This window comes from Ptychodera flava, chromosome 5 (genome assembly GCF_041260155.1).
Source record: "Ptychodera flava strain L36383 chromosome 5, AS_Pfla_20210202, whole genome shotgun sequence".
Classification (NCBI taxonomy): domain Eukaryota; kingdom Metazoa; phylum Hemichordata; class Enteropneusta; family Ptychoderidae; genus Ptychodera; species Ptychodera flava.
The window spans coordinates 12,220,621-12,246,839 of NC_091932.1; the positions used below are offsets into that span (position 1 = coordinate 12,220,621).

General features: G+C 37.6%; 1 protein-coding gene across 4 annotated transcripts; it reads right to left on the bottom strand.

The window, feature by feature from the left end:
• On the bottom strand, nucleotides 1-25,897 carry LOC139133032 (tripartite motif-containing protein 2-like). Of its 4 annotated transcripts, XM_070699417.1 has the most exons (3): nucleotides 25,759-25,884; nucleotides 13,955-14,026; nucleotides 1-5,117 (listed from the first exon to the last, which is right to left on the bottom strand). In XM_070699417.1, exon 3 carries the CDS (start codon nucleotides 5,089-5,091, stop codon nucleotides 2,851-2,853), a length of 2,241 nt encoding a protein of 746 aa, XP_070555518.1. In that variant the 5' UTR covers nucleotides 5,092-5,117; nucleotides 13,955-14,026; nucleotides 25,759-25,884; the 3' UTR covers nucleotides 1-2,850. The 4 variants fall into 4 exon arrangements, with proteins under 4 accessions (XP_070555518.1, XP_070555519.1, XP_070555520.1 ...); XM_070699418.1 differs by lacking the exon at nucleotides 13,955-14,026 and having other exon boundaries at nucleotides 25,759-25,897; XM_070699419.1 differs by lacking the exons at nucleotides 13,955-14,026; nucleotides 25,759-25,884 and adding an exon at nucleotides 12,858-12,977.
• Nucleotides 25,898-26,219: the final 322 nt, after the last annotated feature.

The window sequence follows — 26,219 nt, forward strand, 5'->3', positions numbered from 1 at the left end:
TAATGGTTTGCCATGAGTCCTCTTTATTTGTACGATTGTACACTTCTAATCTCCTTCAAAGACAATACTGTATTTATAAAGTAAACTTGCCATAAGATGGTTTTAACAAAGTTCTGGGAACACTATTAATGTTGAATATTAATGGACAAAGTCCATCCATTAAACTGGTTTCAAATACTGTAACGTATAGACAGTAGTCTGGAATAGTATACTCTGTAAGAACAGTAGACTCCTTGCAGACTCTCTTTCGCTACCCGGCTACCATTACCTCACACTAACCTGCCCTCAACGGACAATTATAGCAAAGTGTATCGAGGCGTAGCGGAACAAATCCTATGGACTACTGGTTAGATAGGAATACGCCGACAACTTGATAAGACCTGAATATCATGTCGAAGCAACAACTCTGTTCCTAAGCAATGTTAACAAAACATGATTATAAAAACAAGTCAGATCAAGTAACATAAAATACGACGTTGAAATTTCGAGGTCGAATAAAAAGCACTTTGGAAATCGGAGACTTAGACCAAAACGTTTATATCGGACAAATCGCTTTGATAACCAAAAGAAGTAATATTTGGAAAATAAGGGAGAAAACGTGTAATAAACTTAACTTACGGGAGAATTGTTAAACGAATATACAAATACACCGACTGTTGATTTTGTTTCAACCGAGAATTACATTTAGATGAACTTTTCATACTCACATAGATGGCCAAACGGTTTTGATTGCTGAGTATTTTGTTGTGTAAGTGGGCACCTCAGAGTGCAAATTTGAAGCCAATAGAAAAATTTCAAATTTCACACAATCTGATGGAGTTAGAGGTTCGTAGACATGCATAAGGGTGTCCAACTGACCAGTTTTGAGTAATCGTTTGCAACTTTGATTGACTTTAAAATTCCTGTAGAACAGTGAAAGCGGTATGCAATTATCTTTCAGCTACTGTTAAAACGTTCTCCCCTCTCACTCACTACATTTCCACTTTTCCTACATGGAAACACTCCCCACTGGCCCTCTCCCTTCAACAAAACTGTCAACTGTCCCTTTTTCTCCACATGATCTTACCCTCCCCATTAATACCACAACAACCAAATGCAACTCTATCTTTTTTGTCAGATGAGCAAATGAATGAAATTTTCCTGTCGCCTGCTGATGAAAAATTGCGTACCCATCAATAAACCACTTTCGAGTATTTTTTATCGCGAGGAGGTTCGTGAAACTGGCCAGAGCAGTGTGCGACTTGCATATAGGGCAAGTGTATCGACCGGATGAAGCGAGATTCATACATTATGTGGTTCCGGACATAAATATTGAATAACACATAAGTTAAATGTTATCCTTCTTGCACAGACGACGATTTTCAACTAACTGAAATGTCTTGTCTGCTATAAGAAATATATTTACTTTTATATTCAATTATACCACAGAATTGGCCATCAATCATTCGCTTCATTTCTGATAGAAAGAGCCTGGTGAAATGTTATACGCAATCCAGTAATATTTGAAAGATGTTTAGGAAAAGTTACATAGTTTAGTTATTTTGGAATTGAACTTATAACGTCATACCTAATGACACTGGATGTCTTCCAGCTATCGTCTTTGGATTTGTAATACTTAACAATATCTAGCATAGTTTCTAAATGAAATGAATTTAATTTAGTGAGCGTAGATGATAACTTAAGAAGGTGTTAGTCAACTTCACACCCTCATAACTCTTATTCAGTAAGTATCGGGAGTCGGAGCGGTCAACTTGACCCTGCGGTAAAGTGGCTAATTCCTGGCAATTTCCTTTAGGTATGAGCCATCGAGCTGATCTCAATTTCAAATACAGTGAGGACAAAATGCGGCGATAAAAGGATGTAAAGAACTGAGGAAAATATTCTGGATGAAACTTTATAAGAGACCAAACTTTCAAAGCCCCAACACTATAGCATTCCCATGGAACTTTTCTTAAGTATTTACCTGTTTCTTAATTTACCGTGTTGAAATACCGAGTATTGGTCTGATCACAAAATGTGTTTATGTACGATTTGTAAAGTTATATTTGAAGAACAACGTAAGCATTAACCGCCTATTTTGAAAAAGGTGAAAACTTCTTGGGTAAGTGGCAATTTACACTACATTATTGGATGAACATCCAGGAGTCAATGATACTGTTAATTGATACACTGTTATAAGATCAAATATACTGAAATATCACGTTAAGATGGGTTTAACCATGTACACTAACACATGGCATTAGATTGTGAATCATTTAAAAGGGTTCGATACATGCGACTATTTCGCTTCATTACTTAAAGTACTTGATGATAACAATTCTATCAAAAATGGATCTTTACATGAACAGAAAGCACAATTGTAATTCAATGGTAGGCTTAATCTGATAAAGTACGTTAATGATATAAATTTAATGGTTTAACATGAGGCGAAATATTTAAACTGCCGAAAACTTCCAAAATTACGTTATTGACATCTCCATGTTTAACCACTATAATGTTTGTTCACGTGATGCGTTTTTTAAATTTTGACGTGAAAATTATTTCTTAGTAAGTCGGTCGTTCGTCAGCTATTGTGTTCGCAATGAGGAATTCTCCTCCCCTTTGTGTAGTTAAGATTCAGGACTCGTGCTCATCACCACGGATACCACTTAAAGCATAAGACGAATTGCTTTGAAACATTGACCAAAGAAATGCAAACTGCCCGGCAAAAATGAAAACTAGAGCTTCAATGAGCCACTTGTGTGCCTATCTGACGATGCGATGACTTCGTCCATTACTTGTTTGTAGTTTATGACACAGATGATGTTCCAGAATCTACATTCGGGTTGTGAAATAAGCGTTATTTCACTATTATTGTGCAAAGACTTTAATGCAGTTTCTGTAGTGGTCAACTACTGCAACTCTGCAGGGAACATCATTGGTGAGGGTGATGCCATGCGGTGAACCAAGTCCGTCCTTATCGCCATCGATGCGACATATGTATCTGCCGTAGCTGGTATATTTCTGAACACGTTCGTTTTTGAGTTCAGCAATGTAAAGGTAACCTTTCAAATCAATTGCAACACCCAAAGGTCCTCGTAGCTGACTGTCTTCTGTACCGCTGCCGATCGAAGACAAAAACTCGCAGTCTGCACTGATCATCCATACGCGGTTATTGTCATAATCGGATACAAATGAGATCCCCTGGCCATTTATAGCTAAGTATGCAGGTCCTCTGAAATGTCCCCGCTTGGTGCCGTACTTTCCAAATGATTTGATGTGCTGGCCATCCGGGGTAAACTTTCGGACACAGTGACTTTTTTCCTTGTCTGTTCCTGCAATCTTTCCATCCCAGTCAGTGACATAGACGCTGCCATCTAGAGGACTGACTGAAATTCCATAGGGGTACTTCAGGTCTTTTTGCCCGAAGAATCGATATAATTGTCCATTCTCATCACTTACGACCACCCGGTTGTTGCCTACGTCTGTCATGAAGTATTCATCTTCAGTTGATATTGCTATACAACAGGGTTTGATTGGGTTCTTGAACAGCGTGAATGTGAAGGCTGCCTTGCACTTGCCATCTTTGTCAATTATTTGCACTCTGTTGTTGTTTGTGTCGCATGTGACCAAATCGCCGTGCTTGTTGGTGGCTATACCCTTTGGACCACTAAATTGACACTCATCTTTGCCCTTCGTACCAATATCTCTCACTAATCCTTTTGTAATCAGAATATCAAAAGGTGCCCCTGGTACTACTCGTCCAGCAATTGCTACTGTCACCCGGTATGTGCCTTCCACTCGGCCATGTACAGTAACCCTATGTGTTCCATCTCTATTGTCAAAGACGTTGAGATCTTCCCACGATCGCTCTCGTTTTGCTACCTTGGCCATGACTTCTTCATAAGGTATGATCAATTTTCCCGTGCTGTCTCTGGTCTTGATGATGACATCAACTGAGCCGCCAGTGAACAGCTGTTTAGGAGTATTTGCAAGTGAACAGTGCGGTACACTCACTTTTGATTGCAGCAATCCCAGCATGCCACACTCTTCGATGCTACTCTTTGCCTTGAACTTGACAATGTCTGGTGGTTTCGGAGCTTTTGTTTCTGTCCTAGTCATTTTTTCGATACGGTTCACCATCTCATCCTTGGAAGACAGGAGCTGTGCGGCAGTACCATGCAATATCATAGTTTCGATATGGCTGCATACACTGGAGATGTTGCTATGTTTGAATTCCAAGTCATGACTTTGCATCTCAGCTGTTTTGAGTTTTGTACCATAATCTTTTTTTAGCTCTTCTACCAATTTGTGCTGTTCCCTTCTTACCATTCTGATGATATCGTCTGCTTTTCCTCTTATCTTCTGTTCTTCTTCAAAGCAGTGTTTTCTCAGCTTATCTCTGTTGTCACCTGCCACAGATTTACATGCCCTACTCCTTGCCTCTTTAACTCGCAACTTCGTCAACATTTCTCTTAACTTCTTGATGTAATCGTCAGCCGCATCCTGCAGCTTTCTATGAGAACACTTAGGAATGCGATGTTCAACGACAGTGCATTCTAAACAGACGGGAACTTGGCAAGTGTCGCAGTAAAACTTGATCACGTTCTCGGGATGAATGCTGCAGTAAACCATCATGTCAAGCCTAACATCATCGAATTTTTGTTCGTGGTAGTCACTTTGAGCCACAACTTTGTGGTTCTTTGTGGCTGGGACACTTTTGTGAGGCTTCGCGCATGATTGGCAGAAATCTAAACTGCAATCAACACACCTGTGAGAAGCGGCATTTTCTTCACAACCTTCGCAGACTCCAGATATTTCATCGCGACCAGGTTCTCCTTGACAAACGATATCGAGCAACGAGCTGACAAAAAAGCTACTTTTTAACTCTTTCACTCCGCCATGAGATAGTTGACACGGTGTTTTACAAGTCGGACAAGCCAGCTCTGTTGCATTTTTTGTAAATTTCACCAGACACTCCCCACAAAACGTATGATGGCATGGTAGGATCTTGGGATTCTTGTACTGTTCAAGGCAGATTGCACAGGACAGGAAATCTTCACCAATTTTATTGAGAATTTTTAGCGACTGGGTACGAGTTAGCGTTGCCATGGTGTGAGTTGAGCTGTGACCACTGCCTAAGAGAAGGGAAACAAGAATTTGCATTTAAAGTACTGTTATCTTAACTGTCAAAGTTTCATTTTCAAATAATATAGTTATAATGAAATATTATTTTCTCTCACTAACATTTACAATGGAAACGACGGGGTGATGTGTGACCACTGTCTAAGAGAAAGGAAACAAGAATTGCGTTGAAAGTATTGTTATCTTAACTGTCAAAGTTTCATTTTCAAAATAATGTAGTTACAATGAAATATCATTTTCTCGCACTAACATTTAGAATGGAAACGACGAGGGAACGAAACAGGACAAGAGACCGTGCTCTACGAGACATTGTGAGATCTTTTGTCGTTATAAAGTTTGCGGGTTCTACCCTGTAATTACAGTCTCTCCATCCGTGAGGGACTGGGCTACAATACTGGACAAACTATTCTCTATCTTCAGTTAAAGTCATTACACAGCAATCTCTAATATTGGTTCCAAAATATGTAAAAAGATATTTTACTGACAAGAAATGATTAAAGGTGACCCGCTGTTTTCGAAAAGAAGACGACTGGTACATTGTCGAAAACCTTACCGCTCGCGTTAGTGCAACAGTAGGCTATCATCTACGTCGAATAATTTACTCGATATCATTTATACAAGTTTCAAAAATATTCTGATTTTTGAATTTGCTTATGAAAATTTAAGGAAAACGAATGTGTCAAATTAGTAACATCTTGCATTTCGAAGATCAAGAAACATCTTTCAAACGATGCAGCATCCAAATTGTAACCCTCAAATAAAAATTGATATAATTATCTTTGACGTTTGCCATCAACGCGTTTGTTTATTCCAAACAATTTGTAAATAATCGTCTAGTCAAACGTTAAGATTTGAGGGTCCTCAAAGGTGCAACAACGATCATAATTTTTTACTCATTTCTACAGCTACATTGCCATAACATTTGCTGATTTTTTCAGTAATTGTTTTTTCAGTAATTGTGTTCTTTGTAAGGTGTACTATCCTATTCTTCAAATCGTGTGTACCGTTCTTGCAGACATACCTATTCTACTCCGCACTTAACATAATGTAGGGAGAAGAATACGAAAATGTACTCTTTTGTAAAACAAACATCAGAACATAATGCATCTTTGTCAGAGTCCCTTTACAGTTCGTCGAATTTTGGAAATTCTTTCGTACTCTTGTCATTATCCGCAAAATTGGCACCGAAATCATTCTTCTTGGTTATCATTACTGTCATGTTTCTATATTTCTGCAATGTTGATTTTGATTCATGTTTTAGGATTTCTACTTTCTCGAGGTTTTAGCGTCCTTGAACCCCATACATTTACAGTTGATTGGGACTATGGCATTAGTAGTACCAGAAATATCAGCAGGGAATCAACAACATAGCGGAACTCGTTTAAAAATTTTTTCCTTGTGTCATGGAGGAAATCTGCGCACTACCTCTATGTTGTTATTGAAGTACAACAGTTTTTCAAATTTGCTATCAAACATAGTTCAATTTATTCGTTTTGAGAGTCTGAAACAATATAATTGTAGCGCACTTCACCGGGAGAAGAGTAAAGTGATTATGCAAGTTCAGAGTAGCGCTATTGTATTCTTCTGGCTTCCAGTTTCCATAATGCTACGTAACACATAAATAGTTGGATATTTTCACCTTTACTGCCATTTCTATATGTGTACTTTTGTCTGCTTTTTAATTATATGCAAATTTTAGAGTTGATTAAATGTTTTAGTTAGAGTCAGTGTTACCTTGTTGATCTTATTCAGAAAATTCTTTTTGTCTGTATCTAATCATTATATTACTGATACGGCCATTACGTATCGCCATCAGTGACAATACGATTAGTTATCCACAATTCTCTTTGTTCACAACAATTTGACACTTAGAATGTAATTTAAAGATTATGCTAAAAGTATGCTCCAAGATGATTGATTAAGTTTAAATTCAAGAGTAAATTGAATAAGAAGACGATGTTTGTAGGCGCTAAAAATTATACTTTTCAACGTAAAGTTATCAGCAATTCAGATGGTCTCATAATATCACCTGTTAGACATGCAAATTTCCTTTATTATAAACATTTTTAAAAATCAATATCCTTTGCTTTGCCAACACAGATGCAACACATTCCATTAGTCTCCTTGACAAAAATGCATAGGGGTCAAAATTGTCTGTTGATAAAATCATAGAATCGCATTGTCCTCTGTGAAAAAGGGGTTGATCTTCTCACCATTCTAAGTGGGAAACAAGAAAGAAATGACCATCAAAATAATGCTGTCAGGAAATTGAAATGTCGATCAGGCTGTGCTATCTTACAGATAAATTTACTTAGGGACTGGTCAGTTTTCTTCAGCCTGGGGGAGGGCCGGTGGATTATTTTTTGCCGACGTCAAAAAGTGGCTGACCCCCCCCCTATTCCAAATTTTGAAAACAGGGTGACCCCCCCTATTCCAAATTCTAAAACAGGGTGACCCCCCCCCCCCGGGTGCGACAAAGGTAAAACAAAAGATGGACATAATTATATATATATATATATATATATATATATATATATATATATATATATATATATATATATATATATATATATATATTATATTTTACATTTTACATATATTTATATTTAAATAGTCATTCTATGTTTTTAGTGAAATTGTTGACATGTCAGTTGTAAGATAGGAATTTCAAAGTGTCAATCTTAAAGTTTAAATACAGTACATTTTGAATGAGCTGTATTTTGAATGAGCTGTGAATGTATTTCACACTTTCTCTGCTTAACCAGATGTCCTGAACTGTTGTACAGAAATGGATGTCAATCATTAATATCAAAGAGGAAAAGCAGTGAATCAAAAACTTTGATGGGTGTTAAGACTTGCCAACCATCCAATTAAATCTACTGAGGAGCCATAGAGAGCTTTTTTAGCCAAATCTGATGTGTACAGTGTCTGAGAGGACCTTTTCTTGTGTAACATTGAAACCATAAAAGCACAGCTAATAATGACAAAAACCGCCTTTTTAAACTGTTATTTTGTTCATAAAAAGCATCTTTCTACAGAAAACCTATGAAACAAAGGAAAATAATTGCATCAATGAGAAGGAAAGATATCTTGTCATTTTTCTATCTCTAAAATAAGTCACTATCAATATATATTGTGAAATATTTGTGCATGTTGGCTTTCCTCATACTGAATTCTCACAGAGAGAACAGAAAAGTATCAGGAATTTGTCATCCTTTCATAAGAAATGCAGATTTCATAATGGTACACTTTCACTTAGCAAACATCAAGATATCTCTGAAAGTATGGCGCCCGAAGGGCGCACCAAAAATATGAAACATCCTGTTATCTCTGATATATATGCCTTGTATATTAAAGTCATGCACCTGAAGGGCATGCTGAAAGATGTATGATATATTAAAGTAATGAGCTTGAAGAGCACGCTGAAAAATATTGAACATACAGATATCTCTGATGTATGTATGCTTGATATGTTAAAGTTGGGCGTGCTGAAAAATATGACTGATTATTAAAGTTACGCGCCCGAAGGGCGCGCCGAAAAATACCACTGAATGATGAATTTTGTGGCTGACACTAGCATTTAGGCAATGATGAGCCTGTGTCAAAATTCAAAACACACTGACCCCCCCTATTGGGCATTTCAAAAACATGGTGACCCCCCCCCCCCTATCACCAAAGTCAAAAACAGGGTGACCCCCCCCCCATGAATCCACCGGCCCCCCCCCCCCCCAGGCTGAAGAAACTGACCAGTCCCTTAAGTTAAATGAGTGGTCTCAGTGGATACGGATCCAGGAGAAGTATGGATAACATCACTTACTGTGACATGTAGTGTCTTATAAAAGTTGTTTGTTCAAATTGTCATTGTTTAACTTTTACTGGAAAAGAAAGACTCGACTCGCGTTTTCTTTCTTCGTAAAGCGCGATATCCAACACTTAGAAAGAATTATATTACACACTTTTAATACATCATACACTTTCTCTTGCCTTTGAGGATACCATTGTCAGAAAATTTGCGGAGATTCTCGGAACAACAATGCTCCTTCTCTACCTCCATTATACGTTAATCCACTGTGGTTTTTTCTTGATAGTAAGATTTACAAACAGGCTCTACTTTCTGTTTTATTGTAAATATAACGGCAAACTAAGATATGGTCACAAGAAGACGCACAAAGTCCCCCATCCGTATGCCTACACATTATTTGCTATCATTAATTTCTTGAGGGAAAACGAACCCACTTATAGCCCGCCAGAGATGCGTGGATTAAAATGTGAATAGTGATCGTGCATTTCATGGTCTGACTCACACGTGTTTTGGACATTCTTTTAATAAAATGTACTTTGTCATAATACTCAACTCGAAGGGAACTGATGAACCATTTTGAAAATGGGGTAATTTTCTATTTTGAAATTTGCCTATATCATAATATTTCATGATCTTGATACATTTGCGTCCTTGGATGCTATAAATCCAGCGATACTTTTTTCGATTAGGACTATAATAATACTGCCGCCCAACAAATACCAGCCATAAAATACCAGCACGGTATCAACAAAATGGCGTAACACTACACAGTCATAATGCACCCAATAGCCTATCCTTATAAGGGAGGAAATCTGCGTGATACCTCCATGTTTTCATCGTTTTACAACCACTTGCCTTCCATATTGAGACCTTTAATTTCGTTTATCTATGGCATGGGTCTGAAAACAATAGCAATGTAGTACACACAGGGAGAAGTGAGAATTGATGCGGCAAGTCAAAGTGGCGCTATTGTAACTTTGCGGATTTTATTTCAACAAAGCGATATCTCTCAGAAACATCTGGATATTTTCATTATTTTATGTTACCATTACTTTCCCTGCTTTCGTGATTCTCATGAAATCGCCGGTGCTGAGTTGTACGTCACAGACACGGTCACGATGCCTGATGGAATAAGGACATAGTTCAACTCTGCACCATGGAATCTTATTCACTGGTTCCCTTATTTGATAACTCTACATTGCCTCATCAAACATCTTGTTGGGAACACGTAGATGGCCTTTTGCTTAGTCTCACGTCAAGACTATCTTAAGTATGGAATATCTTATCTTGAGTGGGAATGGTCAGAAATATGACACGCCGCAATTTAACCGTCTTTCATGATTTAACATGTTTTTTGTGAAGTTGAAATTTATACAGACGTTTAGTACAGATATCCCGATCATACTTTTGTTTTAGTTTTATCGAAGCTTTTATTTTAAATAAAATTCAGTACTTTGTAGATTTTCTTTTGTACTGTGACGTCCAGGTCCAGATATCCAGGCCATACCCTCGTCTCTGTTATCCAGCGACGTGAAAACGTTCACGAAAGCAGAAAGCAGAAAGGGGTTGTTAATTGTGTTTGAATTGCAACTCTCAGATCGAATGCGACACCCGGACAGAGTTTACTTGACGCTGGTTACGAATTACCACGGGTGATAGTCCCTAATTTGCCGAGTAGCAAACATAATCAGATACATACCTTATGATAGTCACTTTTACATGCCTTGGCTACCATCCACTGACTGAAGTATCGTCGGCTTGAAAGTTATATCTGTGACTTAGTTGCATGTGTAAATATCTCTAGCTATGTAGTTGGCTTTGGCTACAGTTCAGCAACAAAGACTCACACCTCGTCAGAACACAAGCTTGAAGTGTCAAGAATAATGGATTTTAAAACTGCGATTTTTATTTGTATTCTTCAAATCTACATAAAACAATGACCGGAAGCTTTATGCGTTCGTGTTTCATGACTTTAATGTTGTGGGTACTAGTCGTTGGGTTCGTACGCGATGTCATAACGCTCCTTGCAAATCTTAATCTAATTATATGATCACGTGTTTCAACCTGTCACCATGCTAAGCCTAACGCAGAACTGCAACACCAGGTACTACTTTATGAAATGGCTATGTTGGAAGATGCACTTTATTTTGGAAATAGAGGCTATATATACAAAACATTATTGAGGAACATACTTACAGATGATCTAGATGATCCTATTAACAAACCTACAATCGACAATTCTCTTATTCCATCCAATTCTCTTATTCCATGAAATACACAGTTGCCAGACAATATGGAATCAAGATTCAAACAATCACAAACCTAAATAATTATCATTAGTAGGCAAGGTACCTTCACTGCTACACAATAACATTATCTGTTCGACTGGGTGCAGTGACAACCATGCCTGTTTCATGAGCAAGGGTAACACATTTTATAGCTCCGCTATTTCCCAAACCCACAATGTCATACGGCCAATTCATGATAGTCTTCTGTTCGACAAAGTTTCGAGTCAAACATTAAGTGAAATGTAAAATTGTTGTTAAACGGTGTGCACCGGTGTTTCGTTAATGAATATAGCCTAGATCTGCAGTTTTTACTCTACTCAACATGTAACAATTATTGATTTTCTACGTGATACAGTACCCACCTAAAATCAACCATCAACTAAATATGCTGATCACGCATTATGACTGTGCGTTACGCAAAATTCAATAAATTTTCAATCGGATCTGAACTCTCAATGTACGACACCTAAATCCCCAACGTAAATTAGTGGTTCAATGACCGAGCTAAGTTGTAAAAATTTTCTGGCCACGATCACTACACACACTGTAGAGTTCGCGAAGTACTCGTACATAGATACTCGCCATCATACATCGCCCACAATCTAATCAAAGCAATGAATACATGGCTTAACTGGGCTTCGGATTGCCTAAGTGACAGTTCTGTCCATCAGCAGAACTTTATCTACCCAGGGTTCGTTCCGCGGCGACATGGTGTTATGTTATATAGCCGTTGTAGCTTACAACAGCCCATACCAAAACGAAAACATCAGAAGATGCATGTTTTGCATTCAATCGTCATACTGACAAGAACAGAGATTTGTTAGCAATTTTTTTGCGATATAGGTTCTTATGTGTTCAAGCGATGCAGTTAGAGACGATGATTACATTTTTGCAAACACTAATATCACATCTACATTGACATACTGTACAATAGATAGTAAAACACCACCAAATTTAAGTAATTTAAGTATGAGAGGGAGACTATGTAACGACCTTTTCCACTTGTGATCCACTTGCGATCGGAACATACACAAACGCCAGTGACATATACGCATAAACAAAGGTACAGAGTTTGACTTACTCTAAGATATATATAGCTGATTTAGTAGAAAGTATAAATTGAGTGTCTTTTGGTCACTTAAAAGTGCGTCAGAAGAGACAGAGAGGGAGGGACAGTGTCATATCAGGAAGGAATCAACAACATGGCAGTTTGGCTTTATTGTCAATAACTTAAGATGCATCTGTTGCACCAGATACTTCTCAACTAAAAGTGCTGTAAAATGTCACTTGTAAAAACTATATATATAGTTACATTATCCTCCAGACGTAATACTAAGAATTTTCGCTGTTAGTAGTATATGTTTTTCTATCGTACGAAATTCCTAAAACAACAATAGAAAAGGCGAACTTGCTACTGTAGACTGGCTTGCACAGACATAAGAAATCCGCCGTTTTTCTATTTTTATCTCATTGAGTTAATGCCAGTAGCTTGATTTTGCGCGAAAGAACGGTCTGGTTGGTTGGAGTGTCGAAATATGTCTTGAACACGAAAAACATCATAACACAATAAGCCACCTCGTTCCATTCGTAAAACCAACACTGCTCATTAAAGTAAGCTTCCCTCTAATAAAGCAGAACGTTACCTGACTTCTTCGCTATTCAAAATGTTACACCAATGCCAAAAGCTGTGGTCACATTGTCGAAGAGCTTGCATGTAACACTTTTTGTTTCAGCTTAAGATTGTGGTGTTCGGCGGAATGTAGAGCCAGCAGTGACAATCACTACTTAGTTCCAAGGTACATAAAAGCGAAAATTTGCTACGTCACAGTTTTACGTGCATATGATCACGTACGCCAATCTTAATTACGGCTTTTATTTAGAAAAGTTGTTATGCCTATTCTCGTTTCAATCACAGCATATATATACTTTTCACAAAATGTATTGAACGTAAGTTAAACAAGGTACGCGTAAAGATCAGGACAATAAACTCGATAAGCTCATTAAATGAGGAGAATGATACCGACTTTGATTCTAGTGATCTGATGCGCCCGCATTCTCCACCAAATATTGCACTTCAGGATTATTTACACTCAAGAATGAAGTACATATGGAAGGATACGATACAGTATGACAATAAACTGGTCCAATAATCGTTTCGATTCAAGGTAATACATTACCAGGTCCATAGGACATTTGTGATTTACAAATTTAAGTAGGACCATCTTGAACCACTGACAGTTAGTGGCGGTACCAGGTGTCCGGAATGGGTAAGTGTACCCTGCTAGCATGCTACACCGGCCAGGATTGGTCCAAAAATTGTCTAAATATTGTATGAAATGATACAGTATATGAATCACTGTATTAAGTCAAAGCCGGGAATGCTGTCGCTATAATCATTTGAGTGATCGAGGTGTCATATTTGGCCACAATGTCATCATGTCGACTGTAGAACTTTGTGAAAGTCCTCACGAGTCTTTTTGATGTGTATCCCTGTCCCACCAGTTTTGATACCAATGAGTTCTGTCTCATTTGAAATTCAGCGTAGGAATCACATGCCCCTCAATATCTGAGAAGTTGAAACACGTACACACCATAAGCAGGTGCAGATGGAATATTACTTGACAAGTGGGGATAATTTATGATTTCAAAATCTAAATCATCCCTTTGTCATACAGCTTAGTGTGTAGCCCATTAGTACCCACTTGTAGGAACAGATCAAGATATGAAGCTGAGTTCTTACCTTCGGTTGTTTCTTTGATTTTCAACTCTGAACGATATTTGAATGACAGTTTCTGCAAAGATCACATCTTTTCTGTAAAGAGACGCCAGTGCAAATAAAGGGAAGATAGGATGTCCAAATTACGAAATCGCTAAAGACCATAGAAGGTTACTCTGTAGTCATATTAACATGCTCTTAATATTTTCCAATACTCACTTCAGCATTGAAAATCACAGGAAAGCATGCATTGTCTATGCACTCAGGCACACTTACGACTTCCCTGTAGTGGGAATATGTTGTAAACATTCGTTTCGTTTTGTGAGATTAGAGATACCATGGCGGCTGTGGTATGAGTCATAAAGTGTCAACATCAAATATAGTAATCGAAAATAAGCCTATAAAAAGTTACATGTTCAAAATACAATTTGTGTGCAAAACAGATATTTGACATAAAAGGACAATTAAAGATTTCACATTGATGTACATATACTGTATTTCCCAAGACAAATGATTTCTTTTAGGTTTCCCATTTATCATTTGTAACGTCATTATCTTGGAAGTCAACCTCGAAGGATCACTTTTAGGCAAGAGTTCAACTGGGCCATCGTACCTTAAATCAACGGGGAGGGGGGCATACCTCACAGATATCATATCAAATCCGATTCCGTAAGGACTTAGAGTTCGGATTAGGGTTATTATTAGGGTAAACGTACATTGAAAGCATATTAATGTATTCAGACAGGATCACGCACAAAAAATTTACTGTACGCATATCGCGTGGACAGAAGGATGTATTGAAGATTATATGATACACTCATGATGATCATAATTACAGCATGCTACATCATATAATACTGAAATCGATCTCCCCTGTTTGCTTGACCTTTATTTAAGTAAATACGAAATATGAAAATACCTTGTTAGGGAAAAATTATTTAATATTAGATGTTCCTTCTACCTTTATATCAATTTTCATTTTTCATTGAAAAAGATGCAAAGTAATACCAGACACAAACAATTCTGTATTGTATTCTTTTGGTACATGTTATTTTTGTGAACGTAACCCGGTTATTGAACCACCCGTTTACGAGAGTGAGGATTTGGCCAGGTGGTTCTGGCTGTTGCTAATCCACTAGGTGACTGGCTGCCGTACCTTGTTCGTTCGAACCCTAATAAAACACCGTATTATCTCGCATTGACGATGAATTTATACAAGCAGCAATAGCTGTTTGTTTCCAATGGTATAGAATTGCAGAGACTTGGCATTCAAGACGTCAAAAATTATAATGAGAAACTTGTAACCTGGTCCATAAGAAAATAAAATCCATACACCAATGTACTTGATACCGAATGTCATTTCAAACTTGAGAACAAAATTGTGATGAAGATTAAATTATTTGATCTCGTCTTGAGAAGAACCAGTGGGTATGATGGGAAATAGTTTCTGTTTCGAACCGAAGCTGTCAGTGATGAATTTGATGTCACCGGATGAAGGATATACTCTGCATGCACATTAGAGATGAAAGTTTTATCTTATCAATATCAATAGGCCAAACCCGGAATTCGAATCGGCCACGGTACAAACAAAGCCATGTGCGCAAACGCGCACAGACGTACGTGTATTTCCATACGCGTTCAGTACACATGAGGGTTTGTTTGTACCGGCATCACGTGATTATTTGGGCGTACTGAGTATGTAGAACGGCGTACGCATCGCGTCCTTTTTATTCCGGAGTAGAACCATTGATACGAGAAATCGATTTACATAATGCGATATTTTTCAGAAGAGCAAGAGGTAACCTTCAGAATATTGTAGTTTGTAGAAGTTGTGAGGATCAGTCCAACTATAGTCAGTAGTCAGTAGTCACAGAAGAAAAAGTAGCCGGACTTGACAATATAAAACTTGGCTTTGGAAAACCAACTCAAGTCCCAATGCATTTTAAAAGGTTGGCTTTTTTATTGCTAAAAACCCGACGTTTCAGCTGTGCAACAGGTTCGGGATACTTGGACAAGGGCTTGAAGCCCATTCTGCTGTCCCCACACGAGCGTTTAAGAGTTTCGGGGCTTTTTTCTGTCTTGGCTAGTTTGTCGATAAAGTTCACCATTCTCTTTTAAGACAGGAGTTGTGCGGCACTTCTACGCTGTATCACAGTTTCGGTATGACTGAATACACCGTGCGTGTGCATTCCAAGTCATGAAGTTTAATCTTGGCTGTTTTCAGCATTGTACCATAATCAGGCTTTATCTCTTTAACAAGCCTGTGCTATTCCCTTTTTATCATCATCATAAGCTCGCCCGCAGTCCCTCATATCCGCCGTTCTTCTTCAAGGCAACGTTTCTTGTCCCTTTTGTCACCTACTCCACAGATTTACATACACTGCTTTTTACGTCTTTGATTCTCAATTTTCTTAACATTTCTGTAACTTTTTGAGGTAGTCACCAGCCGCATCCTCCAGCTTTTTATTGGGCTACTTAGGAACGTGATGTTCCAGGACAGTGCATTCTAAAAAGACAGGATTTCGCGAGTGTCGAGGTAAAACTTGACCACATTCTCGGATGACTGCTGCAGTAAACTGTTGAGTCTAGTGGGATATCAGATAACATTGCTTCGGGTACTCATTGTATGTCACACCTTTGTAGTTCCTAGTTGCTAGGACAGTCGTGTGAGTCTTTGTGCATGATTGCCACAAATCATAACTACAATCAACACATTTGTGAGGTAGGGCATTTTCTTCACAACCGTCACGACTAGACATTCTTTGACATACGATAGCAAAAAGCGGATAAAAAGATACTTTTCAGTTACTTATTAAAGGCACTTTTCGCGATCCCTGGGATCGCCTTTGTTCTAGTCTGTAAGAGGATTATGGAGGTGTGATAGCCTTTTGTTTTCCATTGAAATTGTAATCTGGTGGTTAAATTTTCTGATGAGACAATCTGGTGCCAACAAAGGCCTTTAAAGCAATCAACAGACAAAGCAGAGTAGCGTATAGGGAAAGATACATACCGTTATTTAATTATATTAACATATCAACTCAGGTTGGCAATCAATTGCTTAAGCTATAATCGCGTTCAGAGATTGTGCTGCGGACTTGGGTTGCATTACGTCATCTGTTTTGGTTGAAATTAACTTTTTTCGCAAAATCCACCGGCACAAAAGCCCGTTGTGCAAAGCAAACATATACTTAAATAGTGCAGTTTTATTTCCATCATTTATATCTATAGGAAATAATGACCAGAAAGTAAAACTCGTTTAAACCTTTGTTAGTTTTTATTGTCTATTTATGAGTATGTTACTTGTTTTCTTTTTGCGTGTTGCAACGCACAGCCTTCTTTCAAGGCCTTAAACAGAGTTCCGTGTATTTTCCAATTATTCACGAATAGATAATATCAAGGTAGTATCATCTGTGTTAGGTTATGTATTTTGGAAATAATGGCTTCAAATAATATTATTAAGGACCCTATCACCAAAACATCCTTACAGATGATCTTAGCAACTAACCCACAATCGATAATGCCTTTTCCTCAAGCCCCCGAGGGGTGTCTTCCTATATTTGCATATGCATAATGTGCCGCCTGAGTTAAAAACGTCTACCTATGTGTTCGCCATCAAGTGACCAATAGTAAGTATTTTAGTTTCCTCTCTTATTTACCAACATAAAGGGCAATATGATGAAAAAACTGACAATTGTACAGGTTTATTTTGAAAAGTAACCTGTTTTGATGGCTTATATTCGCATTCCTTCAAATTGGCGTAGTCCCAGCATTTAACGTTTTCATCATTCCACATCAAAAATACCGAAATCGTCTCTAGACACAATTGATGGGGAAGATGGTTCAATGCTTGAGTGCTACAAAATTGACACATTTGTAGCAATAAATCTTGACTGAGTTCTTGGAATGACTACTGCAGTAAGTTGACATTTTCTTCACAACCTTCACAGAACCCAGGTACCTCATCACAACTGGGCATTGTTAGATTTATGATATTGAGCAGAGAGCCGATAAAAAACTACTTTTCAACTGCTTAGCCCCGTCAACAGACAGCAAGTATGGTGTTTTACAAGTATGGCAAACCAGCATTTTGCCTTTCCCTAAAATGTCTTAAGACACCCTAGCCCCCCCCCCCCCAATTTATATGATAGCATGGTAGCATCCTACGACTTTTATGCTGTTCACAACATACTCGATTGGTAATCTTAACCAATTTAGCAAGAGTTTTCTGTGAGGTGGGGACGGGTTACGTTTGCCATTACATTGAACTTGTGACAACTGCTTTGAAGATTGAAGAAAATACAAGTTATAATTGAAATATTACATTTTATTAGTTTTGAGATATGCTTTAAACACATTTGATCATTCCGTCTCGACCGATTAATACTCACATGGTAAAAATTGGGTTGGCCTGAACTTGGAGAATTAAATGACCATGGTGTTTTTTATTTATCCTTAACTACACATATTAATGTATTTTCATTATTTGTTTTATAGGACCGGGTAAAATGTAATATCCTGTCCTAGTCCAATATAATGACGAAATACCAAGAGTTCGACTTGTCGACATTGTTTGCATATGCCACAATACAAAATTTCAAATGTCAGCAACAGCATCACATACCTTGCACAATGATTTGTGTCGGCAAGACTAATTGGTTGATATTGTACCATATATATGACTGGTGAATAAGCAATTTACTTTTTTGTAAGCAAAAAAAATTAATCACTATGAAAAGTGACAGCCAATGTCCCTAGACGGCGTCGTTCTAGAATTACTGGTTTTCGGATAAGTATTTCTTTGCCTAATCGAACACGGTCAGTTTATGCACCGTCCCTCCACCCACCGGTCTGGAAACAGCTCCTCTTTCTTTGTTCCGATGCGCGTTACGGGTAAACGTATCAATTACAAAAAAACCGTGAATCTCTTACACCCTAGAGGTGACAAGTACGTGAATTTGCATGAAAAGTATGCTAATTTTAACCAAAATGACCAGAATACACTGCGCTATTCACTACAGCGATTTTGCTAATAAACTTGTCGATATTGTGACACAAACGTTTCGATATTGAGGTGGGAGGCTCAAGGTTCTTTCACATTTTAATACATAAAAATTTATTTCTTTTCAAAGCTTTTGCGTACTCTTTTGGCCTCCAAAACAGATTGAGCTTGCAAGGAATCGCTGCTAGACAACTGTACGCGACTGTACCCCTAAGTCTTAAAACGGATAAACAAAGACACAAACAAAAGCGCTAGCCCAAAAATCATCGTTTCGGACAAAAAACATCAAAATAAGTGTCTCACCATTCGTAAAATATCGTAAATTTAATGTTCAATGACTGAAATATGCTGAGTGGGATTAGATTCAAATGTGGAAGGGAGAAAAAACTTCGTGACCGAAGAACCAACGTGTCGCGATCAAAGTTTCAAAATGGCGTCGCGGCAAACTCAACAGCATTCCGAAACATCGAAAGCATAAATTTCGAGTAATGTTAGGATGAAAATCGATTCTAGAAATAAACTTTTAGGAAAGTATACACCTCGCAAGTCAAATTTACGGGGAATTTTACGGGTTGATTGGCAATTTTCGTTGTTCAAAAAACGCGTGGCCGACGTATGGTGGCCGCCATCTTGATTTTTAACACAAATGCATCGTCGAAAACTCTGGCGTTTTCTACAACAGAACAGAGTAAACGACAAAAAAATGCATACTACCAATTTAAAGATCCCCATCGCTGATTGATCACGCCAAATTCGTTTCGATTTATCATTATTTCTACAAGTGAAAGGGGGGAAAACTTTCGTACTATAAGGTGCCTCTTCCTACCTAGCGAGGTCAAATTTGGTGGGCGAAAATTCGACGGAAAAACACGGAATATCATAGACGAAAATCTAAAAGAAATTACTCTCAATAAACACAGTTTCTCTGTTGTAGCAGAAATCCTGGCTATGGTAACATTTGCATCAGTAACGCGCTTCGTACCAACGGTAGAGCAATTAACACCTTTAAACAATAGCGCACGTGTCGCGTTTCAGACCGGTGGGTGGAGGGACGGTGGTTTATGTTACATTTGCTTTATCGCTGTATACAAAAATGTATTTCAACCGTTTAGCACCTTGGCGAATGGGGAAGATATAGGATACTGCATATGACTGCGGCCTTAGAAAGCACTCAGTTTCGAGAGAGTGGATATTATACGACGGTATAATCTTTAAAAAAACATTTCAAAACTATTATTGATGGCCAAAAGCCGATGATACTCAAGTATTTACTCTGCCTAATCAAACACGGTCAGTTTCTGTGTTACATTTTATCTATTCTTGTCTGTACAAATGTTTTTAAACTGTTTAATTAATTTATTGTACATGAAAGAAACCGGACACAGCATACAACACGCTTGGTGTCGACAATGGATAACCGATCGCGGTCAAAAGGCACTAAATCTTTATTAGCTATTTATTATATGGCAGTATAATCTAAGAGAACATTTCAAAAAATATTTATAATGATCAAAATCCGACGACAGGAACAGTATTAAAAAACATAAAAAAACTGAAGCACAATACATTTTGATGCTCTGCCGAAATCTAAAAGTCCGCAAATGATTTCATACGCCATTGCACGGAAGTAGTATCTTTTTACCCCGTTTTCATTGTCGTGCACAACAAATTATACTGAAACATTGCAATTTTATTGACATCATTTATATCTACAGGAAACAACGACGAGAACTAAAACTCGTTTTAACCTTTTTTAGTTTTTATGCATTTTTATGAGTATGTCACGTGTGTAAACACGTGGGCTATTGTCATAGCGATGTCTGTCTGTCTGTCCGTGTGTGTGTGTGTGTGTGTGTGTGTGTTAGTGTGTGTGTGTGTTGTGTGTGTGTGTGTGTGTCTGTCTGTCTGTCTGTTTACACGATAACTCAAAAACGCCTGAACGGATTCAAGTCAGATTTGGTACACAGGTACCATGTGCTACTTGCAAGAACTGATTAGATTTTGGTTAGTGTGGCTTGCATATTAATGAAGTTATGCAATATCGTTTTTTTCCATACAATGGTTTCCCTATGGCGATGGTAATGACAGTGTAGACATATATCAAGAAATACTGCACAAAATTTCATGAAACTTTTCACAGATGACAATCTAAGAACATTATGATGATACTGTGAGTGTCATGTCAATTATCTGCTCATTTGCATATATAATGAACTTTTGTTATTAGTCATATAACTCCGATATAACTTCACCAAATGTGATGCAATCTGCTGCAGATACTGATCCGACTGATATCTAACTGTAGTGTAAAGCATTAAGTAGCGTGAAATTAATTAAGGGTTCATTTGCATATTTAATGAACTTTGTAATTAGGTATATAACTCTGAAATTACGGCACCCAAGTCAGTGAAATTGGGTACAGATATTGTTTTGATAAATATCTAATTGTACTGAGAAGCATTTGGCAGTGTCAAGTTAACAAATAGGTCATTTGCATATTTTATGAAGTTTAGTAATTAGCGATATAACTGCAAAATAACTGCACCAAATGTTATGAAATCTGCTGCAGATACTGATCCGACAGATATCTAATTGTGGTGTAGAGCATTTAGTTATGTGAAGTTAATTAGAGGTTCATTTGCATATTTAATGAACTTTGTAATTAGTGATATTACTCCAAAATTACAGCGTTAAATTTGATGAAACTTGCTACAGATGTGGATCTGATAAATATCCAATTGTACTGAGAAGCATTGACCACTGTCAAGTTAATAATTAGCTCATTTGCATATTCCATGAAGTCTTATAATTAGTCATATAACTCCGAAATAACTGCATCAAATGTGATGAAAACTGCTGCACATACTGATACGACAGATATCTAACTGTGTTGTAAAGCATTTAGTAGTGTAAAGTTAATTAAGGTTTCATTTGCATATTTAAATAACTTTGTAATTAGGTATATAACTCTGAAATTTCGGCACTAAAATTTGGTGAAACGTGCCACAGATATTGATTTGATAAATATTTAATTGTGCTATGAATCATTGAACAGTGTCAAGCACTTTTATGGATGGACCGTGTGTCAAATTAATGTAGGGTTTATTTGCATATTTAATGAACTTTGTAATAAGTGACATTACTCTAAAATTACAGCATTAAATTAAATAAAACGTGCTACAAATGTTGATCTGATGGATATCTAATTGTCCATAAAGCATTGAGCAGTATCAAGTTAATTGACAGCTCACTTGCATATTAAATAAAGTTTTGTAATTCGTGATTTAACTCTGAGAGTACTGTGCGAAGTTTAAAAAAAGCCTGCTACATATAGTGATAACATATATCTTATTGTTCTGTGAAGCGTACTACTATTAATTAAACTGTTGTAAACACGTGAGCATATTCAGTTCATATGCTTTTTATGAGTATGTTACCTGTTTTCTTTTCTTGTGTGATGCAACGCACAGTCCTCTTTCAAAATCTTAAAATAATGAAATTATCGTGTATTTTCAATTTATTCACAAATAGATAATGTCAACGCAATATCATCTGTGTTAGGTTATGCATTTTGAAATAATGGCTACAAACGCAATATTGTTCTGGATACGGATGATCCTAGCAACTACACCATACTCGATAATGCCTTCCCCTCAAGCACCGGGAGAGAGGAGATCTCCCTACTCGATAATGCCTTCCCCTCAAGCACCGGGAGAGAGGAGATCTCCCTATATTTGCATATTCATGGTGTGCTGTCCCAGTTGAAAACATCTACCCATGTATTCGCAATCAATTTACCCATGGCACGTATTTTGGTCAAAATAATCCCAATAGTTACGGAGTTCATCTTAATGCCTTATGAAATTATAAAACGTCAAAAATGTTCACTAGACTAGAATAGTATCATGTAAATCGTGACTGACAAGGTCTTGGCAAAATTTGGCAATATCTTCTGATCATTTGGAATCAATACTAAGCGGGAAGATTTTCCTAAGTTAACGGAATATTTACTCTCTTATCGACCGATGTAAAAGGCGATGTGATGACAAACTGACCATTGTACAGGTTTTTCTTTTGAAAAAGTGAACCATTTAGGCGGCTTATATTCGCGCTCCTTCCTATTGGATCAGCCCCAGGATACAACGTTTTCATCCTTACACATCAAAAATGCCCGAAATCCTGAATCGCCAATGGATACAATTGCTGAGGAAGATGCAATGCTTAGGCAACTATAAAATTGACATAGTTGTCGCAGCAAAACTTGCCTACGTTCTCGAGATGACAGCTGCAGTAAATTGTGGAGTCTAGAAGAATATCAGATAACGTTGCTTCGTGGTACTTACTGTCACAACTTTGTGGTTTCTGGTGGCTGGGGCACTTTTGTTAGGCTTCGTGCATGATCGGCAGAAATCTAAACTACAATGAAGGAATGTGGGAAATGGCATTTTCTTCACAACCTTCACAGAGCCAAGGTTTCTCAAAACGACTGGAAATTATTTGATATACGATATTGAGCAGAGATCTGATAAAAACCTACTTTTCAACTGCTTAACCCAATCAACAGACAGCGGAAATGGCGTCTTACAAGTACGACGAACCATTGCTGTTGCCTTTCCCACAAATGTCGCCATACGCCCCCACAAATTATATGATGGCATGGTGGCATCCTAGGATTTTTGTGCTGTTCACAACAGATTACACAGGACATGAAATCTTAACCAATTTTATTAAGAACTTTCTGCGAGTAGGGACGGGCTAGGCAACGCCGACAATGTACATTATGAGCAAGTATATACAGAACAGTTAGCTCAAAAGCTTGTGATGCAAAACAAATATATACTTACACATTGACAATATTTATATCTACAGGAAACAACGAGCAGAAACTTAATTCATTGTAATCTCTGTTAGTTATTGTGTGTTTTTTATGAGTATATTACTTGTTTTCTGGTTTGTGTATTGCAACGTACAGCCCTCTTAAAATCTTAAACTAATTAAGTTATCGTGTGTTTTCCAATCATTCACATCTTCGTGCTAGGTTAAAAAATTTTATAATGGCTACAAACACAATATTGTTTAGGGCTATATCATCAAATCATCCATACTATTGACCCTAGCAGCTAACCAACACTAGATAATGCCTTCCCCTCAAGATCCGGGGGGTGGAGGTACTCCCTATATTTGCCTAGTCATGGTGTGTCGCCCCAGCATTCAACGTACGTTTTCATCCTTCCGCATCAAAATGCCCGAAATCCTGAATCGTCACTGGACACAATTTTTCGGCCTTGGAGAAGATGGTTGATTGCTTAGACAACTTCAAAATTGACAAATTTCCAGTGTGAGCGAACGTAAGTACACAATTACATAACACGATCTTCTCCTCTGCCAAAAACTGTGGCATCTACGCTATAACAGACTTCATGAAGAAGGCGAATAAGCTTTATAGCTGTTCATAACATTGAAGGCGGTTTCCATTATCGTTCAAATGTTTTAAAGCAATATATTCGACGAAGTTTTGGGTCGAAAGTTCAGTCAAATACGATGTTTTGTACGGCGGCGTGCACCATATTGTTTGAACGAATGCAGCCGAAATTTAGGGTCTCTGCATTGATTAATTAATTATTGTTAGAGAGGGAACATCATTATTTCTACGTCATGCAGTATCTTGTTAAAATGAAACATGAACTTGGAAGAGGGCCGCATTCCTTGTTTCCGTCCTCATAGTTTTTCAACAACGTACCAACTGGGGAAAAGCACATTAGTTTAGAAACACAGTCATGGGTATGCCACATAACTAACTTCGTAGCTGCTTTATCTGTCTCTGCCATTGAAGTTAAAGTTATGTGAAAGTAGTTTTGAAAATGTTATCAACTTTCCTCTTGCAGTAGACGATTAAATTATTTGCAGCGTTCCCTTCCCGTTTTGGGGTATGATGCAATAAACGAAATGTTGTTGACAACTGTTTCACAAACAGCATAGCAATATTCTGAGTGGGGGTGGGGGGACGGGGTTCTAATTATGTAGTAAGCTCTTGAACGTGGATAATGAGGATTAGAGTTAAATTTTGCAGGACTGATTGGTGGAGCTGTCTGTGACAAAGATTATTCTGTGTGTAGTGAAAAAGACAGAGACAGTGAATCTACTGGTCCAAACACTACCATTAGGGCTATGTTGACCTCCAGCTACTACTGCATTAACTAGTAAAACCACTACCACTTTAAGTATCAGGGGTAGAGCGCCGACAGTGAGCGGTTGGATCTGACCACACATATGCTACGTGAAATATAGGTACTAAAGCATGCAGATCAACCTGTGCTGTGATATATCTGACTTTGACAGATAATTATAAAATGATTGTCTTTGATTGGTTAAAGATAAGTCATACGAGAAACAATGGGAACGAGGGGGTAATACAGGATGTTTGGAAGAAACTGGCGAGATTGCAATCCAAATATATCGCCAAGGAATTAAAGTGTCTATTTTACTCAATATTGTTCAACTCAAAATGGCGGCGGCAGTTTCACTTTTAAAAGCCATAAGTGTGTAGATGTCATCCGCCACACATGACATTGATATTTCCTCTACATTCCTTTTTATTGAAGAGAACGAATATCAAAAACTTACTTGCGCAGAAATGAGACACCGTCTTGTAAGAAGTTCAGTCTCATATTGTAAATCAGCTTGATACAGTAAAATATCATGTTATAGTGGGTTAAAGTATAAAAATGTATCATGCATCATAGATGTAAAACTAGTCATATCGCTTCGTTCATAAAGCTGTCGACGCTGCTCATCAAAATAAACTTTTCTGTAATAAAGTAGTACTTACCTTATATCGTTGCCTGTCAAAATGTTACATCAATACCAAAGAATGTCACTTCATCGCAGGTTGAATGTAAAACACTTTAGATTCAGCTTCGGTTTGGTGGTGTAACTGTTACGTTAAGTCAACAGTGAAATTCGCCACTAACATTCCAGCTAAATATAACTGAAATTCAATGACGTCATAGTTTCACGTGTGTTAATCAGTATTTCAGGTTGTTTAAGAGTATGCTTTTAATGGCAATATCTCTTCACGGTTATCATGCATTTTAATCGCTTTCCCTATATGCTTATCACAAAAGGCATAACTCCTAAAAGTGAATGAATCACGTTACCGATCAATGGCGACAAAACATATTCCTTAACTACATTTAGGTATAACAATAAAACTACCGCGGATTATAAAAATAGCCGGATTTTCCATTAAATGATATACATCCGGGATTTTGTGTCGGATATAACCGACAA